A 21,508-nucleotide genomic window follows, 5' to 3' on the forward strand; every position below is an offset into this window, starting at 1 on the left:
TCACCATTCGTACAGAAATATAATAAATAATGTAAAGTGTGATGAGGATTGAATGGATTGTTGTATGGCCAGCTAATGTCGACAGAAGGATGAGTGGACAAAAAGAAAGAGAAAGGGAAAAAATATATATACAGTTGATCATGAAAGCTAACGGATTTTGTTGTTATTGCCTTTGATTTGTACGAATTGAGGAATTCATCTACAGATTGGAAAACGACTTGAAACAAGTTTTGATTTACCAAATCTATCTATACGGTTTCACATATAATTGTTATTAATAAATAAAGAATTAATACTTAATAATTATAATTATATTATTTATAATCAAAAATACTAATAATAATAATAATATTAATATTAATAATAATAATAATAATAATAATAATAAAAATAATAAGAGTAATATTATTATTAATAACAAGTCACAATAATAAAAATTTAGTGCAATTTATAATAATAATATTATTAATGATAATTATAATAATAATACTAATTATATTGATATTACTAATGATATTAGTAATTATAATATATAGCAAATTTCATATCCCTATATTATCTGTTGAAGATAACAATACATCTAATACTGATTTTAATAATAATATTAAATAAAAATGTTAATGTTATTAAGGGTACTATTAATATTATTAATTATAATAATACAAGTTTTATTAATGATAATAATAATATTAACAATAATAACATAACAACTTATAATTAAACTTGTAATTACATTTACTACATTGATATTATAATTATATAATATTTTATTATATGATACATTTATTTATTATTTATATATTTCATATATATTACAATTAATTATTAATATAAATCATATATATTTATATATATACTTTTTAAATTACACTTAATTTTTATATCTTATTTCACATATTAAATTCAAATGTTTAATTTATATGTTACAATTCCAATTTATTATATATAAACTTACATTCATATATATTTATATATATTTATTTATAAACAATCATTCTTGAATCGTCGAAAATAGTCAAAGGTTAAATGAATGTATGAATACAGTTTATAATTCTTGAGATTTAATTTAACAAACTTTGCTTATCGTGTCGGAATAAAATAAAGATTAAAGTTTAAATTTGGTCGGAAATTCCCGGGTCATCACGGTACCTACCCGTTAAAGAAATTTCGTCCCGAAATTTGAGTGAGGTGGTCATGGTTAACAATAAAAATGTTTTCATGACGGATATTAGTTGATAAATAGAGTTTTATCATCATTGAGTAGTATAGATAAAACAATTTGATTATACGAAGAGTATAAGTGAAGCTATCGCAAAAGAGTGAAATGAGAAAATAAAGATTCATCTTAACTTTTGACAGAGTCAGGGTTGAATTCCGGAATTAAAGAAAATTTTCGAAATCTATAAAAAATCTGATTCTACGGCGAATAGGTAAATTAAGATCTCTATAATTAAATACGGTGATCTGCCTCGATTACTCTGTCTGTTATTTCCATTATAAATTAAACTTTTTCCGTTCCATTATTCTTACCATTCCTATACTTTCTTTCTTAGTTCATACATCCAAAAGATTGTGAAAATGCTTAATCTAATCCTATACCCTGATATTTTTCTAATTATCATTTCTGTCATCCTTCTTTTTAATCTTCCACCAGAAAATCTGTTTACTTTAATATAACCTTGGGGTGATACTATTCTTAATTATACTGTGTCTTTATATTTTTTATTTGTATTAATATCCACAGTTTGTAATCTCTGGGTTGTGATTGAGCTTTATATCTTCTCTTACATCTTGGAGTTCTTTGCCTTTTTATTCTCCTCTCGACTTCTATTAAAGTGAGTAATGGTCCAGAATTCGTAGGTATAGAGTTTTGAATGATCCTAATGTTCTAAACAGGAAAGAACGTATTAGCACGATTTGATTTATCAAATTATCAGAATCATCGAGAATAGAACTATTAAGAATATACGTTCTTGATATGTTCAGCAGTTAAGTAGAATGAAAGAGTTATGTAACATGGTACATGATGACGTGATGATCTGTGAATCATCATGTCCCATTAGAAACTCAGCATGACTTACTATAATATAATCACGTTGATCAAGTGTCATTATATTATACTAACTCATGCATCAGTTCCCAACACTACTTCAATAACATTCATATTTTAAGCTCGAAAGTGTACAGAATATAGAAACTAACAGTTTCTATATGATGTAACACTGATAGCACGAAGAGATTAATGATTTCAGATAAGAATAGTTATGAAAATATCTTCAGAAATATGAAGGATATTTATAATGAAAGATACGATGATACCTTGGAATTTCTAAGTTCGATGGTTGATGGAGAAAGATTTTCCGCAAGATTTTAACATGACTTCGTAGCAAGATATTCTCTAAAGATTTCAACGGATCTAGATTTATCTGGGTTCTATGAATTTAGGGTATGTTACTTGCATTTCTCCTTGGTTTCCTTTATGGTTAGCTCAATCCGCTTTCCAGTTCCAACTTTTCTGAGCTTTTCCAACATACTAATCTTTATCATCAAACTTTCGATGATTATGGTCATTTACGGTTATCTACAGTTTCTGCTGCTTCATTCAGCTTTTTCAACATTTAGAGTATTGATTTGTGACTGAGTGCTTTTTAGAATTTCAGAATGAGAGATCATAATTCTAAGAGATAAATGTCATATATATAACGGTTGATGTAGATATGCTGTGAGTTTTCAAAGTACTGATTGCTGATTCCCGGTAATTGTTATGGCAGTTCTCGTTATAAGATGCGGATGAGTATATGATAGGGTTTCAATGAATAAATATAATGATTTATCAGAGAGATTTAACCAAGAAGCAACGAGGTTGCTGGTACGTCTGCTGGTAATATGGTAAAATATGAAAGGTTTGCCGGTAATAATAAAAGAGCACGTATATATATCAAGGTTATAATAAGGTTATTTCGAACGAAAAGTCGAAGTTGACTTGTTGGAGCTGTGACAAAATTTGCTAATTTGGAAAGAGATTACTAAGTTATTTTTGCTAATAAATGTCAAAGGATCTGACGTGGCTAAATGTTAAACTTTTACTCAGTTGCCGAGAGTTTCTCAGGTGCATAACTATATGCATAACTCTTTCCTTCCGTAAATGAAGTGCGGTTGGTTCATCCTCTCGATTGAGGTGTTTTCAAGAATCATGAAAGGTTTGAACGCAGAATGTAATCATGAAGATACAATTGAGGTTTAAGATGAAATCAAGTGGCAGACTTGAAGAATTGTTTAGTTTCATATGTTTTAATCAATATTTTAGTTCATTTTAATTGTTCAATGTTGGTAGTTATCAGTTGATAGTCCACAGTTGACAGCCCAATAATTCATATATAGTTTAATATATAAAATTCGAATTAATTAGTACGTGTCGTGACCCGTATACGTCTCAGACTCGATCACAACTCAAAGTATATATATATTTCGGAATCAACCTCAACCCTGTATAGCTAACTCCAACATTTGCATATAGAGTGCCTATGGTTGTTCCGAAATATATATATAGATGGGTCGATATGATATGTCAAAACATTGTATACGTGTCCCGATATTTAAAGTGCGTAAAATAAATAACAGAAATTAAATGACTATAAATAAAATTGCGATAAATTAAAATGTGATCAGTTAGCTAGGAACAGTTAGCTAGGATTTTGTTAGCGTGGATTCTTAACAAAATTCCTCATAGTTAATTTGTTTGTTTCTAACAAATTTTATTCTGTCAAATGTTTTCTTCGTTATGCCACTTGTTGGATTCTGATAGGTCAAAATCCAAATTTAAAATTTAATGAAAACGGTTACTCTGCGGTGAACGGATACGGATACCGGTGGATGTAAGTAGGATAGTGAATAACTGTGGAATCAGATTCGAAGAATATACAGTGTAACTTATTAATGTGAAATTTAAATATTCCTCGGGTATTACCTACCCGTTAAAATATTTTCACCATTAACAGTTTGTACAAAAGAATTTTTAATTACAACCTTTATGAAAACATATTTACATATATATTTTCTTCAGATGTAATCATGGATTTAATGAGTCAATATGATATTAAACTCATTTGATTTACCGTTAGAGCAAGAATATATAATCTCTAAAACATTAGAGATTACATAATCTCCATGAAGAACGAAGATAATTGATGTAGAACGATATGTAGAACGATGATTATACTCGAGGTATATAATGAGATGTTGAGGCATGGATTGTTGATGGTACTGGTGCTGTTACTGATTGTACTGTTGGTGCCGGTGATGTTGCTGAAGCTGGTACATTTTGTACCATATTCTCCAGATTGATTACTCGAGCGCGAAGTTCGTTGACTTCTCCTATTATTCCAAGATGATTGTCAGTCGGAACGAGCAGATGAATAGGGTTTAGAATTGTGGATAGAATATGATCTTGTCGAGTTACCCTGGAAATGAGACTGAAAATGGTGTCTCGAACAGGTTCGCCGGTAAACGCTTCAGGTTCATTGTCAAGAGGTGAATTCGGTTAGTGGAAGGGATCGCCTTCTGCGCGTCTCCATTGATTAAGTCAACTACGAATCCATTAGATGAATTGGGGATGGATGATTGGTTGATTCATTCTGCTGACGTTGCTTCCGGAGCTTAGATGACTATCCATTCGGAATAACTGTCGGGATAACTATCGGAATAGCTGTCGAAATCTGAGGGACTCGAACTAGTTGAAGGATTCATCTCGTACGATCAGATGAAGGATTTTCGATAAGAAATAGATTATAGGATGTAGATTAGTATCCTGCAATACATAATTTACATATTTGTATGTAATACTAAAATCTCATAAGTTACGGAGGAATCTACGGAAGCTGTCAGGTAAAGATAACAATAACAGATACGCTAAGATATGAATTAGCAGATACGCTAAGATATGAGTTTTGTCTATACACTATTTATGCAATCAATGCAGTAAGATGTGTCTATACTAAGAATGATAAGCAGGTAATTTCCTGAGGAGGATAAGCAGATGATTTCCGACTAGAAATGATAAGCAAAACTTTTGACATGTAGACACGGTCGAAGTCCAGACTCACTAATGCATCCTAACAACTATCAGTTAGACTCACTAATGCAAGACCTGGTTCGCTAAGACCTCCGCTCTGATACCAACTGAAAGGACCCGTCCTAATCCATCCGGACGAAGTCCATATTGATTATAAACGATTCACATCAGTTGATTACATCACGAGGTACTTGACCTCTATATGATATATTTTACAAACATTGCATTCGTTTTTGAAAAGACAATCTTTCATTACATCTAAAGTTGACAGACATGCATACCATTTCATAATATATCCAACTATAATTGACTTAATAATGATCTTGATAAACTCAATGACTCGAATGCAACGTCTTTTGAAATATGTCATGAATGACTCCAAGTAATATCTTTAAAATGATCAAATTCACAGCGGAAGATTTCTTTCGTACCTGAGAATAAACATGCTTTCAAGTGTCAACCAAAAGGTTGGTGAGTTCATTAGTTTAGCATAAATAATCATTTCATAATTTTAATAAACCACAAGATTTCATATTTCCATTTCTCATAAACATACGTCCCATGCATAGAGACAAAATATCATTCATATGGATTGAACACCTGGTAACCGACATTCACAATATGCAAATAAGAATATCCCCATCATTCCGGGATCCTCCTTCGGACATGATATAAATTTCGAAGTACTAAAGCATCCGGTACTTTGAATGGGGCTTGTTGGGCCCGATAGATCTATCTTTAGGATTCGCGTCAAATAGGGTGTCTGTTCCCTAATTCTTAGATTACCAGACTTAATAAAAAGGGGCATATTCGATTTCGATCATTCAACCATATAATGTAGTTTCAATTACTTGTGTCTATTTTGTAAAACAGTTATAAAAACAGCGCATGTATTCTCAGTCCCAAAAATATATATTGCGAAAGCATTTAAAAAAAAGGGAATAATGAAACTCACGCATATAAATATTGTAAAACAGTTAATAAAGCATTTTTATGTATTCTCAGCCCAAAAATGTAATGAGTAAAAGGGAGCAAGTGAAACTCACCTAATGTATTTTGTAGTAAAAATACATATAACGATATTGAACAAGTGTAGGGTTGGCCTCGGATTCACGAACCTATATCATTTGTATATATATATTATCACACAATATGGTAATCGAACGAATTTATATTATTAGTGATATACTTGTTATTTTAATAACTTATATGTTATATGTTTTAAATTTAATGTTATGTATTAATTGTTAGTTGGTTAAATAATATTAATACTCGTAATTAAAAAGTTGTAATCTCTTTATAATGTTAATAATAATAATAATGATATCAATAATGTCAATTCAAAATAATAAATAAAAATGATAGTTTAATTAATAATGTTATTTTTAATAAAAATATAGTTTTAGTAAAAATGATAATTTTAACAATAATGATACTAAAATAAAAAGTTGTATTGTTTTTACAATAAAAATTATAGTTTTGATAATAACTCTTAATATTAATAATGCTTAATAATAATACTTGATAATAATTAATGTTAATAACAAAAATAATATTAATGATAATAATAGTTATAATATTGATAGTAATGATAATAATAACAATAATAAAAATAATAAAAAGAAGATACTACCTTAGAATAAGCTTTCCTAAATAAAAAATAGAAAATCGCCTCTGCCAAAGCTTGAACCCATGACCTCTTGCTAAACTCACTTCTTTCCAAACCACTGAAGCACTCTCATGTTCTTGTTTATATTTGCGTTTGTATTCATTTAACCCAAAACCCTTGGCCCAATTACATTTAATAGTTATACGGCCCAACAACATAGAAGTATTCGGCCCATTTATCATCCGCAACAATTTTGGCCCAAGTTCAAAAGAAGGATCACGGCCCCATACACAAATAATCATACGATTTTTAAAATATTTTCAAGGATCGGTTTTGTTTAAAAAAATAATAATATAAAAGAGATATGATTCATTTGCAAGTGCTATTCTTTGTTGGCCACTATGAAGGGAAAAAGCTAATATTAAGTATCATTTTAAGACAGCAAATGGGGCAACTGTTTTGGTCAAATACAAACCGAAGGAAACAACAAACAAAAAAAAAATTACATAAAGTGGTGGTTGAGTAAATCACGATGGGATCCCAAACAGTGTAGTAATTGTATCAACATGGTTTCATGACTTTGTTGTCTCCACAAATCACGGCCTATTTGTAAAAAAATGGTGGCCCAAGAATTGAAAGAAATAATTTGGTTTCCTTTTCTTTTAACAATTGTGTGGGGTAATCTTTGTTTGTAAAACGTCGGCCAATCAACAAAAGAAGAAGAGCACTCACCTCTTTATCATTATTTTTATATCAATATCACCCTTCTTGTTATTTTAATAGAAGTATAAATAGCAGCAGATAAGCAGAAACTTTGGTGGGTTTTTGGTGATTGGTTCAGTGTAAATAAGAAAGAAATCGTGGTAGCTATTTGTTCCCGGTCAGAAACAGAAACATGTTAGTTGTACTTGCATCTATTCAGCGATCAAGGAAGAGAGAGAAAAATATATATATATATATATACATATATATAGGTATAGCAAACTCGCAGCTATGGCTGCCACAGAAACAGAAATAAAAATTTGCAGTGATTTGTGAAAGGTGGCGGTTTTATTTAGGGTGTCCTGGTGACGTAAAGTTGGTGGTGACGGTTATGGTAAAGTGGTGGTGATCACATCATGTCTCGGGTTTTATAAAGATGGTGATTATAGGTGTTGTGATGGTTCTCGTTATTGTTTGTTCATCGTGCAGGAACCCGAAGAAGAAGAAATAATAAATATGTTGATGGTGGCTTTAGTTAATGGTGGTTAGTCGTGGTAGTGGTGATGATTTTTGGTTGTTGTTAGCTCGATCAAAATAGAAGGAAAGAATTAGCAGTCGTGGTTGTCGTGATATTGGGTTTACGAAGATATTGTTCGACGTACATGATCGTTTGAGGAAGATGGGTTGTTCTCCACAAGAACACAAGATTAGAGGTGTCGTTTATTCAAATGAAATTTCAACAAATATGAGGTAGTCGATTGTCTTGTAGCCAAATGAAATCGTTAAGGATCACCATTCGTACAGAAATATAATAAATAATGTAAAGTGTGATGAGGATTGAATGGATTGTTGTATGGCCAGCTAATGTCGACAGAAGGATGAGTGGACAAAAAGAAAGAGAAAGGGAAAAAATATATATACAGTTGATCATGAAAGCTAACGGATTTTGTTGTTATTGCCTTTGATTTGTACGAATTGAGGAATTCATCTACAGATTGGAAAACGACTTGAAACAAGTTTTGATTTACCAAATCTATCTATACGGTTTCACATATAATTGTTATTAATAAATAAAGAATTAATACTTAATAATTATAATTATATTATTTATAATCAAAAATACTAATAATAATAATAATATTATTATTAATAATAATAATAATAATAATAATAAAAATAATAAGAGTAATATTATTATTAATAACAAGTCACAATAATAAAAATTTAGTGCAATTTATAATAATAATATTATTAATGATAATTATAATAATAATACTAATTATATTGATATTACTAATGATATTAGTAATTATAATATATAGCAAATTTCATATCCCTATATTATCTGTTGAAGGTAACAATACATCTAATACTGATTTTAATAATAATATTAAATAAAAATGTTAATGTTATTAAGGGTACTATTAATATTATTAATTATAATAATACAAGTTTTATTAATGATAATAATAATATTAACAATAATAACATAGCAACTTATAATTAAACTTGTAATTACATTTACTACATTGATATTATAATTATATAATATTTTATTATATGATACATTTATTTATTATTTATATATTTCATATATATTACAATTAATTATTAATATAAATCATATATATTTATATATATACTTTTTAAATTACATTTAATTTTTATATCTTATTTCACATATTAAATTCAAATGTTTAATTTATATGTTACAATTCCAATTTATTATATATAAACTTACATTCATATATATTTATATATATTTATTTACAAACAATCATTCGTGAATCGTCGAAAATAGTCAAAGGTTAAATGAATGTATGAATACAGTTTATAATTCTTGAGATTTAATTTAACAAACTTTGCTTATCGTGTCGGAATAAAATAAAGATTAAAGTTTAAATTTGGTCGGAAATTCCCGGGTCATCACACAATTGGGCCAACACACCGCATCATTGGGCCACAAAATGACTTACGATATAAAATATCATTTTGAATGATGTACATTGGTGCGCGCTCACGAACTAAACGAGCTTCGCGTTTATCATTTGGCAAGACATTATTGCGTATATATTGCAGAATTGGTTCCATCCAATTTGGCTGTTCTTCTTCAATAGACGCAACCATTAAATCATTATCTATGGATTTACTTGGCAATTCCTCAACCCAAACTTGCTTTTGAAAGTGTGAAAATGTTAAAGCGACCAACTTACTTAACGCATCCGCTTTCTTATTTTGACTCCTTGGTACTTGTGCGAGCTCAAAATGCTCAAACCGCACAGCTGATTCTTGCAATAACTTCAAATATTTTTGCATTGGGGGATCATGCGCGTCAAAAGAGCCGCTAAACTGATTTGCCATTAGCTGCGAATCTGTAAAAGCGCGCAACTTGGTGACATTTATTTTATGCGCGATATTTATACCCGCAAGCAACGCTTCATATTCAGCTTCATTATTTGTTACATCAAAATTGAAACGTAGCGCGTATGTGTGCTCGTCACCACTTGGGCTTGAAACACCAAACCCGCGCCAACACCTTCTGCACATGAGGCTCCATCAGTAAACAAATCCCAAGTTTCACCCTGCACTGGCTTTAACTCAGTTCTCTCATTGATTACCTCCAACTCACCAGACATTTCCGCAAGGTAATCCGCCAAAACTTGGCCTTTTATAGCATTGCGCGGAAGGTAAGAGATTTCATAAGCACCTAACTCCACTGCCCACAACGCAAGCCTACCAGATATTTCTGGTTTTGTTATAACTTGCTTGACTGGCATGTTAGTTAGCACGTGTACCGGGTGCCCTTGAAAATATCTCCTCAACCTTAGCGATGTTAATATAAGCGCATACACAAATTTTTCAATGGGCGCATAGTTTACTTCGCTTCCTGCAAGAGCTTTGCTGACAAAATATACTGGCTTTTGTATTTTGTCCCTTTCCGCAACTAGAACTGAACCAAAAGCTTCATTTGCCACCGATATATAAAGATAAAGAATTTTGCCTTTAATTGGTGTTGTTAGCGTAGGTAAAGTTTTCAACAACTTCTTCATTTCCTGAAACGCAGTTTCAGCCTCACTTGTCCATACGAAACTCTTTTGTTTTAGACAACCTTTCAAGGTCTTAAAAATGGTAATTACCTTTCAGCAGCCTTGGACAAAAAACGCGTTAACGCGGCTAACTAACCCGTCAAACTTTGCACTTCTTGAACCGTTTTAGGCATAGTCATATTCTCAATTGCCGCTATCTTTTTTGGGTTAGCTTGAATACCCTGCTCAGTAACGAGATAGCCCAAGAATTTTCCTTCAGTTTCGCCGAAACTACATTTTGACGGATTGAGTTTCATATTTATTCTGCACAATGTATCAAATGTTTCCCGCATATCATCTAAAATACGCGCTTGCATTACGCTTTTAATTACTAAATCATCCACATAAGCCTCGAGATTACGCACAATTTGGTTTTCAAATGCAGTGTCAATTAACCTTTGGTATGTTGCACCCGCGTTGATTAATCCGAAATACATCATTATATAAGAAAATATGCCTTTGCCTGTATGAAAAGCGGTTTTATCTGCATCTTCCCTAGCCATTGGGATCTGATGATATCCCCTTGCCACATCCAAAAAATATTTGTACGGAAAGGCATGCAATGATTCCACTTTCAAATCAATTTCTGGAAGTGAATAATTATCTTTAGGGCATGCTTTATTTAAGTCTTTAAAATCAATGCACATTCTCCATGCGCCATCAGGATTTTTCACCAACACTAGATTTGCAATCCATGATTGATATTGAACTTTGCGCAAAATACTAGTTGCCACCAGCTTTGTTACCTCTTCGTATAGCCACTTAGCGCGATCTGGGGGCCATACCCCGGCGCTTCTGAACTACAGGCTTTAAGGCAGGATTAACATTGAGTTTGTGTTTTGCAATATGATGCGGGACACCAGTCATATCGTTCTCGCACCAAGCAAAAACATCCATGTACTCCATGAGTAACTGCACAATCTGCTTTTTTGTATCCGCACTAATATTTAGACCAACTTTAATTTTTTGATCAGGATACTTCAGATTAACCACTCCCATATTATCTGCAGTATCAGGGCTTTCTTGAACTGCACTTTTTACATTTACAGCCGCACAAATAGGAATGATGTTTGCCGAGCTAATCGTTGGTACACCTTTACGCGTTATGAATTTTATCATGCCATGAATGGTATATGGGACAATTCCAAACTTACCCAACGCGGATCTGCTCAACAACATGTTATAGCGAGAAGAAGTCCGCATAACATAGAAATCTAATTGTGCTTGACGCACTAAACTAGCATCATTTTCATCAAAAAGCTCAACATTTAGAGACAATAACCCTATAGGTAATGAAGATTCTCCCGCGAAACCAGTTAATGAGGCTGCGGTTGGTTTTAAGTTTGCCTTAATACTCTCTGGCAGTTTAACAAAGCATTGTTCATAAACAATGTCAACACAACTACCATTATCAACATGAACTTATAATTGTGATTCCAGTTTGCGCGATTTTGCACGATATTACTATCGGCATCTCATAGAAATCTTCGCTTTGCATTTTGGGAAAAGTTGTCACGACCCGGAAAATTTCGACTAATTTTAAATCAAACCCTCGATACGATTTAATATTTTTGACACGATAAGCAAAGTCTATAATGATGAGTTTCCAAATTTTTGAATTTGTTTATAAAGATTCATTTAACTTTGACTGTTCTCAACGATTCACGAACAACCTTTTGTAAATTGATACATATATATTTAAAAATATATATATGTACATTTTAATATAATTTGAAATATTATATTATGTAGTTATTAGAATTAATTTTTGTAAAATAAAATGATATAAGTAATAATAAAAGTTGTTATTAAAATAAACATATATAAAGTATATTCAATATATATTTCAAATCTATATAGTAAACGACAGTAGCACTCAATCGCCATTCGATGGATATTACACAAGTTAAATTCAAACTTATATTATTTTAAAATAAACGGTGACCCGAAAACGATTTATATAAATTTTAGCTTTACTAAAAATATATTTAGAACCTATTTGATTAATTTTAAAAATATTTATATTTTGGTTGGGAGTGAGCTCGAATGACAGGTCAATTTTTATGATCAATATTAAACAAGTTTAAACTTGAATTTATGAAAAGTTAAAATTAAACGTTGGTCCATAATTAAGTGTTATAAATTCTAAGTTTGCTAAAAATATATTTAAATACCTTGAGCTAAGTTTTAGTACTCCGTACATATTAATTGGAACAGAGAACAAATAATTAATGAACCTTTTTAACCGTGTTTCAAACAGTTAACGAGTGAAATAATTAAATATATTTAATCTAAAAATTTGGGATTTTTAGGAACACTTTTATGTTAACTGTTTAGCAATGAATCACGATATAATATTCCTATTAAAAACTGTCGGTAGATATTTTAAAATCCACGGTGTCAAATTGAGTAATCATTTGAGATTACTGTGTAATTAAATCATTATTAACTAACACGTTTTTATTTTTATTATATTATAATTATTATTATATTAATATTATAAAATCTTGTCTGTATGTGTTTTGAGATATTGAGAACTCTTAGATATATACATGAATCAATAATACATTGTTATTATTAATTATTATTAATATTAAACTTATATAAGTTATGTGTACATATGTATGCAACCATACATTGGAGAGAAAATATAAACCCTCAATCCATCACCGGAGAATCACCGTTTACCACCTTAACACCATTGAACCTAGCATCTTCACCACCACCGATACCCATCACCTTCCTTGTTCCTTCTTCTTCAAGAACCGTGAACCTTTCACCACCATTGAAACCACCCTCGCCATCTTGTAATCGAGAACCAACAATCAACCACCGTCGGTCACTCTCTTTAACTAGCTACTGTTTCTATCCGATTATCGAACACACCACTTTCATCAAACAATCACCATATTGTCGTTACTGTTTTGGATTAAAAATCAAACCACCATTATAACCATACCTGCTACGTGTTTAATTTTTTTTGTGGTTTACTGTTTCTGTCGAATGCCACCACAAACTACCCCAACAACTAGATTACTGCTACTACTGATTAATGTTTCCGTTCGTTAGAGTGACCAAACCCAACCCCTTATGATACTGTTATGATCAATACCTTCATCATCTTCATCAATCACCATAAACCTCCATTATATATACATATATATATATATATATATATATAATTTTTTTTTTTTTTTGGTTCCAGACCCATATGACACCAATTGCATACTTATCGTTTTCTTTTGTTAAATTAGACCTAGTACCGAAACCATCAAACCCTACAACCCAACTCTCACCATCTCGATTTCCTTTTTTTTCTGTTACAAAATATCTTTGTGGTCGGTTCAGGCTGTTGTTATTGTTATGGCTGCTGTACAGCAACAATAATAATATACGGTATTTGCTGAATGATAATGATGAGTAAGGAATGACGATGATGATGTAAATGTTAAATAAATTCTACAATTTTCGGTTGAGGTTCGTGAAAACAGTTCACGATATATATATTTTTTTCTTTTGGGCTTCTAATAGACGGTACTGTAGCAATCTGGCCGAATTCAATTTCAAGTCACATAGGCCCGTCAGTTTTAAATGTTGTGGTGTATTATTATCATCAAGTTAAACGGCTTAAATAAAACTCAATCAAGAAATAAAACAGAAAAGAAAGGATAGATGGACGGTTAGAGTGGTTGTTGAGTTAGCGAGGGGATGCAGGTTCGAGACTGGGCATAGTCAGTTTAGTTATATATATATATATTTTTTTTAAGCTCTTCCTATTAAGGTAGTTTATTTATTCTTATTCATCTTATTATTATTACTATAATATTTTTATTGTTATTATTATTATTATCATTAAAAGTATCATTAAAATTTTCATAATTATTAAAAGTATCATATTATTAAAAATGTTCATTTTTAAGATTATTATTATTTTTTTTACAAAAGTATTTTATTAAAATTATTATTTTATCATATTATTATCATTTAAAAACTATCATTACTATTATTATTAGAATTATCAATATTGTTAGTATTATCATTATTATTATTATTATTATTATTATTATTATCATTATTAATATTATTTTAGTATTATTAGAATTAATGTTTTAACACAACAAAAGTTATATTTTTATTTAAAATATATAAAATAAACATATAAAACATATAAGTTATTAATAAAAAATAAAAAAATAAAATGATATAAACTTTTCGATTACCATTATGCGTGTTAATATATATATATATAAATGATATAGGTTCGTGAATCCGAGACCAACCCTATATTTGTTCAATGACGTCATATGTATTTTTACTACAAAATACAGTATGGTGAGTTTCATTTGCTCCCTTTTTAATTGCTTTTGCAATATATATTTTTGGGCTGAGAATACATGCGCTGCTTTTATAAATGTTTACGAAATAGACACAAGTACTTAAAAATACATTCTACGTTGAGTTGTACCACTGGCATACTTCCCTGTAGCTTGGTAACTACTATTTACATGGGTATTGTAAACGCGAATCCTGTTGATAGATCTATCGGGCCTGACAACCCCAACCGGACTGGACGACCAGTATTCAACGGTTGCACAGTACTTCGTTTCGATGACTACTCTTGGTACAGTGTAGTGAGATTTCATAATAAAGGGAATATGCGACGTTGATTAAATGTTAAGTATGGTTACCAAGTGCTCAACCACTTAGAATATTTTTATTAAAACGTTTGTGTATATGAAATCTTGTGGTCTATTAAGATATTGAAATGATTGTTATGATAAACCTATGAACTCACCAACATTTTGGTTGACACTTTAAAGCATGTTTATTCTCAGGTACGAATTAAGTCTTCCGATGTGCATTTGCTCAATTTAAGGACATTACTTAGAATCGATCATCGCAATGGGACCAAATGTTGATGACTTCGTCCAGGAGGATTAGGACAGGGTCACTACAAAAGTTATCGGCGCAAACTGCCAATTTTCAAGCATCTTTGCTGATTTTCGCTTTCTTCCTCTTTTTTGAGCATGTGCGTGCATAGCGACGACAGTATCGCGAACATTTCCTTTATCATTCGTCATTCCAACAATTAAACAAATTGCCACAAATTTCGAATGTATTCGCCTGTGAATCATCAAAATAATACCCGATTAGAATTAAACAAGCCAATTTATTGTTTGATAGCACAAAATAAAAAATTTCGAGTTTAATTTTGCAAGTGTACCACGGATGGCGCCAATTGATCAATCCTATATTAAAGAGTTACTTAATTAAGGATCGAATGCAATGATATTAAGATGGAGAATGGGATGTTTGATGATTATTTTGGGCCCAGATGATCGTCTTTCACTTTTCAATCAAGTGATCAACCACCCCGACCCGGTCTTGATTGTTAATTAGCACGATTCACCTTAACTCAATGTAAATATTCCTTGGGCAAAATCACAAGTGAAAATTACAAAGGTCTGGGCAAATGGCAAAGAATCAACAACATATAAATGAGAGGCCAAGCTCTCTACTTATAGTATTCAAAATATTCGCAGTGTGCGGATTTAACTGCTATCCGCGATAACTTAGCGAAGATAATCCGCAGTCTTTTATTAATGCGCCATAATCCGCAGACTTAACTTTCAGCGGATATGTCAAGCCTTTTGAATATACTTCGCATAACTTCTTCTTTTAGCCTTTAACAATTGAAATATACATATACAATACTATGTATATGATCATTCATATTGGACCCTTTCCCTTTGCTTTCTCAAGACTCAGTGAACCCATATGGTTGACTCAATGGACCCAATTGTTGGTGTATGGGTCTTGATTGACAGGTAAAACATTAGGAGTATAGAAAAAACAATGTCATACAAAAAGTATAGAAGTGTAGACAATGTTAGATATAGGAGATATTTTTTATTTTTAAAGAAATAACTTAATAATATAAAGTTGGTTCGGCCCGGCTCAAATGCCATTAAATAACTACCCTAGCCTCACATGGAAGTTGTTGGTGCACATAGACATGAAATTACTACCGTGTTTATATTTTTAGCTATGTAAATTGAGTTTAGATTGAAAAAGTCAGAGCATTCACTATGCTCTTTCTCTATCAGCACTTATATCACGATAAAAATAAATTATTGAGATAGAGAAAGTTAACTTCTCGATTGTGTCAGATCGACATTTTCTCAAATCTTGACAAATGTTTCGTGGAAGATATTTTCATTTAGGTATAACTGTTCCTCTACCAAAAAGAGTGCAGTAAAGATGAAAAGCACTTGGATTCAAGATTGAATATTTTGCAGGAAGACATGCCTAATTGGAAAATTATAATCCAAAAGGCTGACATTTACCTCGCCAATGAGTATATTGATATACATATACGAATATACGATTTAGCAATATTTATCTCTTCAAATCAAAACAAGCGAGCAAAATAAAGGTTTATGTATATACTAAAATCAGAGTCTTTAGTTATAAACAGAGTATACCAATTAGTAGTGCTTAATAATAATTCCCTATTCCCTATTACCATTATGATATAGTTTCTTGACAAGGCTTAACAAAACTTAATTATGCGCAATTTATCCCATATCTGTTTTCTTAGTTTCCAGCAACGTTACACTTGACAAAAATCATTGTTCTAATTTTTTTTAAATGATTGACAAAATCATTATTGAATTATATGGTCTTATTTTTGGATAAATGACGTCTTGTTTTTGTTCTTTTCAAGGCTTAACAACCGGTTTGCCAATACACATAGGATCCACATAAGCGTCAACTCAATCTCACGCTGTCAGCACATTGTCAAATTCTTCCAAAAAAAAGTAACAACGTGCTTGGTTCATGTTTTTGGATAAGCGATGTTTAGCACTTTAACTATTGTATGTATTGACAACAAACACAAGTACAAACATTAGACACTTTAGAAAGTTTCATAAATACAATAGAACTCGAAAATGGATACACTCGTTAACAAAATATAATAAATTCGACTGATACCATTATCACAATAATAATCTACCAAATGAAGAATAAAAATTTAACACATGTGACAAGTAAAAACGGAGAAGGTGGTTACCTGATCATATATTTTGTAGTAAATCTTTAACATGTTGCAACTCATACACAACATGTTCCATATTAATCCTCTCTAATGGTGAACTCACTGAGCATGATACTCCAATCTTAATAATCGAAGCTAAACATTCCTCTAATTTTTGTGTTTTTGCTTCACTGCTTTGCAATTCAATTACATCATCATCGATAATATCAATAATTTCATGCTTTTGCAAGGCCAAGTTAGCAAATTCATGAAGGCCTAATCCATCATTAAAGACGTCTTCTGTCGGTTTCTTTCCAGTCATTACATGCAGTAACAATATTCCAAAACTGTAGACATCCCCGTTACTTGTCATCTCACTCCCAAGACCGTACTCTGCAAATTACGATAACCGGGTCATAATTTATCAATTGAACTACTTAATATTGTCACTCAATAAAATCATTTTAAGTTAAAAATAGAAATTTTTTTGAGTTGAAATAAGGTTTTTTAATAGTGTTACTATTTACTTTAGAGAAAAATGATATCTAACCATTTCTTTATGGTAAATTTAAGATATTACCCAGGGGTGCATAACCAATCGTTCCTTTGATCTCGGTTGAGCTGTTTTGGTTTGAATCTACTCCAAGAATTCGAGCTAAACCAAAGTCTCCGACATGAGCCACCATATCCACATCAAGTAGAATGTTGCTAGGCTTTATGTCACCATGAACTATGGTTGTTTGGCAGCGATTGTGAAGATAATCAAGTGCATATGCAATATCCATCAGAATATTCAGTCTTTGAATAAGGCTTAGTCTAGATGTATGGGCACTCGAATGTAACCAATCATGTAAACTCCCATTGGGCATGAACTCGTATACCAAAGCCTTGAAATCATTGCCTTGGAAGTCAACACTTGAACATGAAGTTATTATCTTCAATAGATTTCGATGTCTAATGTTGCGCCATGCTTCACACTCTCTCGTGAAGCTACGTAAAGCTCTTTGATTTTGAAGACTTAGAACTTTCACTGCAACAAACATTCTATTATCAACTACGTTAAGGATTCCTTTATAAACAGAGCTAAATCCACCTTTACCAATCAAATTCGATTCAGAGAATCCATTGGTGGCATTGAGAAGTTGATTGTAGGAAACTTGTAAGAACCGTTCATTCATTAATGATTGAGACGGTTGGTCATTGCTTCTCTTTTTGCACCAAACACACACAACACATAATATGACAAAAATTGTGGATGAACACAAAATGACTATTAGGATCCACTTTTTCTCATGTTTTTTCATCTCCTTACACTTGGGTAATCCAAGTCCAATCAAACCACCACAAAGCCTAATATTTCCTTCAAGCGAGAATTCACTTGCATTGGCGAAAACTCCTGTGATTGGTACTTCACCTTCAAAATCATTAAAGGATAGGTTTAAAAACTGCAATAATAATTGATCAGAGAATTGTGGAAGTTGGCCTGATAAATTATTGTTTGAAATATCGAGCACCTCCAATCCTTTGAGGGAAGTCAATGAAGATGGTATTGTACCTTGCAATGCGTTGCCTCCTAGTGATAGAAATGTGAGGCCAACGCACCCACCAAAGCCATTCGGAATATTACCTGTTAAATTGTTAGAAGATAAATTCATTTGATCCAACATCTTTAGGTCTCCAAATAGGATTGGAATCGAACCAAACAGTTGGTTTTGAGAAAGATCTAATGTTTCGGACAGAGATGGAAGTTGAAGAAGTTCTCTTGGTATTTTGCCGCTTAGTTTATTCTGATATATGTATAACTTCGTTAGACTATGACAGTGGCCCAAGCTTGATGGAATATTCCCTTCCAATCGATTGGAATCTAAATCAAGCGCAGACAACATTGATAAGTTTCCGATGACATCTGGTAAAGGCCCTGAAAGTTTGTTTTCATTTAGATAAATCTCTTCTATCTTTTGAAGCATACCAATTGTATCCGGGATTCTCCCCGTTAACTGGTTAGTGTATAAAAATAAACCAATCAGTCCAACAAGATTACCAATGCTTGATGGGAGGTCTCCGTATAATTGATTTAGTCCCAAATATATTTGTTGGAGTTGATCGGAAAGATTTCCAACTGATATCGGGAGTAATCCTTGTAAACTGCAATTATAAAGATCTAAATATACTAACACGCTGCAGTTTTTAAGAGAATCGAAGAACTTCATGTCATCAGCTTCCCCGTCCCCATGGAAGTTGATACCATGTAACTTAATTGTAGTTATATACGAAAGTTTCGCGAAATCTATTGACAACATCCCACGAAAACTGTTGTCACCCATTGAAAGAAATCCTAGTTTAGAACAATTTGAAATAGAGGGTGGAACAAGCCCGCTCAGTTGGTTAGTATTTAGCTGTATGTACTCGAGGTTTGGGAGCATTGCACCAAATTCTAGAGGAAGACTACCGATAAGATTATTAAAAGGCATGGAGTAAATAACAAGGAGAGAGAGGTTATAAATGGAGTGAGGGATGGTTCCTGTTAATAAGCAATCACCTAAATCAAGTTCTGTTAAGCTTTTCAAGTTGCCTAACGTGTATGGAATCATTCCACCAAGCAGATTACTAGTCGTGCTGAATACTTCTAGTGAGGTGACATTCCCCAAGAATGATGGGACACCACCTGTTAACTTATTATTACCAACTGACACCACACTAAGTTTGGGAAGCAAACTGATCTCTCTCGGTAGGCTTCCAACTAGCTTATTACCATCAAGCCATAACTGAATTAGGTTATAAAAACCCGAACAATTAGTTGGAATGACACCACTGAAAGTGTTAGAACCAAGATCAAGGCGACGTAACCTATATAGACGAGAGAGTTCGTGAGGGATGGATCCTTGAATGCTGTTGTTATAGAGTATTAGCTCTCGGAGGAAGGTGAGGTTCCCGATATGAGGAGACAAAGAGCCTTGTAATCCTTGCGACCGAAGTATTATACTAGTCACTCGCTTGTGACGCTTTCCACATTTAATACCACTCCAATCACATAAATCAAAAGAATCATTCCATGAGGTTAGACCTCCGTATGGATCACTTATCTGTTAAAGTCACATTACAACACCAAAGACTAAGTTAGTATGACTTAGTCAACCCTATCTTTTATTTTAGTTATGTTTGAATAAGTTAGTGGTAGGTTGTTCCTATTTTTATGCATTTGATTTTGTCACTGAGTAGTGGAGAAAGTAGTGGCAGTAGATTAGGCTATCTTCAGTTATTTTTATTCTCTGTAAGCCTATATAAGGCATCATGTTTTCTTTGGTTTAATATCAGAAAAAGCACAAACATTACGTGCAAAATCTCTGTGTGTTTCCATTTCAATTTCAGCATTTAGCCTTGTTATTTTGTGTGTGTGTTTAGTTAAGTTCAACATCTGGTATCAAGAGCCAGCCCATAAACATGTCTGATCTACAAGTTTTTGGTGGGATTAAGAAATTAAACAATCAAAACTACAACACATGGTCGACCTGCATAATGTCTTATATGCAGGGACAAGATCTGTGGGAAGTTGTGAATGGGAACGATGTTCACCAGCCTACAGCAGAAGACAACAATGGTGTATTAAGGAAGTGGAAGGTGAAAGCAGGGAAAGCAATGTTCGTGTTGAAGACAACAGTTGAAGAAGAGGTGTTAGAACATATCCGGGATGCTGAAAATCCAAAGGAGGCTTGGGATACATTTGAAAAGCTGTTTTCCAAGAAGAATGATACAAAACTTCAACTGTTAGAAGGTGAGTTACTATCAGTGACTCAACGTGATCTGACAATAGCACAATACTTCTACAAAGTGAAGTCTATTTGTCGTCAAATTTCTGAATTAGATCCAGAAGCTCGAATAGGTGAAGCCAGGATGAAGCGAATAATTATTCATGGCTTGAAACCTGAGTTTCGCAGTTTTGTTGCAGCTGTACAAGGATGGCAAACACAACCATCACTTGTAGAATTTGAAAATCTACTAGC

General features: G+C 32.1%; 2 protein-coding genes across 2 annotated transcripts; both read right to left on the minus strand.

Moving 5' to 3' along the window:
- Positions 1-9,308: 9,308 nt before the first annotated feature.
- Positions 9,309-10,432, minus strand: LOC139852292 (uncharacterized). The gene is made up of 2 exons (XM_071841561.1): positions 9,907-10,432; positions 9,309-9,817 (listed from the first exon to the last, which is right to left on the minus strand). The coding sequence occupies exons 1-2, from the start codon at positions 10,430-10,432 to the stop codon at positions 9,309-9,311; spliced, it is 1,035 nt and encodes a 344-aa protein (XP_071697662.1).
- A 7,115-nt stretch (positions 10,433-17,547) lies between these two features.
- LOC139852293 (probable LRR receptor-like serine/threonine-protein kinase At3g47570) lies at positions 17,548-20,865 on the minus strand. The gene is made up of 4 exons (XM_071841563.1): positions 20,836-20,865; positions 20,132-20,590; positions 18,088-19,021; positions 17,548-17,900 (listed from the first exon to the last, which is right to left on the minus strand). Exons 1-4 carry the CDS (start codon positions 20,863-20,865, stop codon positions 17,548-17,550), a joined length of 1,776 nt encoding a protein of 591 aa, XP_071697664.1.
- Between the last annotated feature and the right edge of the window lie 643 nt (positions 20,866-21,508).

The sequence above is a fragment of the Rutidosis leptorrhynchoides genome, chromosome 6, assembly GCF_046630445.1.
Source record: "Rutidosis leptorrhynchoides isolate AG116_Rl617_1_P2 chromosome 6, CSIRO_AGI_Rlap_v1, whole genome shotgun sequence".
Taxonomy (NCBI): Eukaryota; Viridiplantae; Streptophyta; class Magnoliopsida; order Asterales; family Asteraceae; genus Rutidosis; species Rutidosis leptorrhynchoides.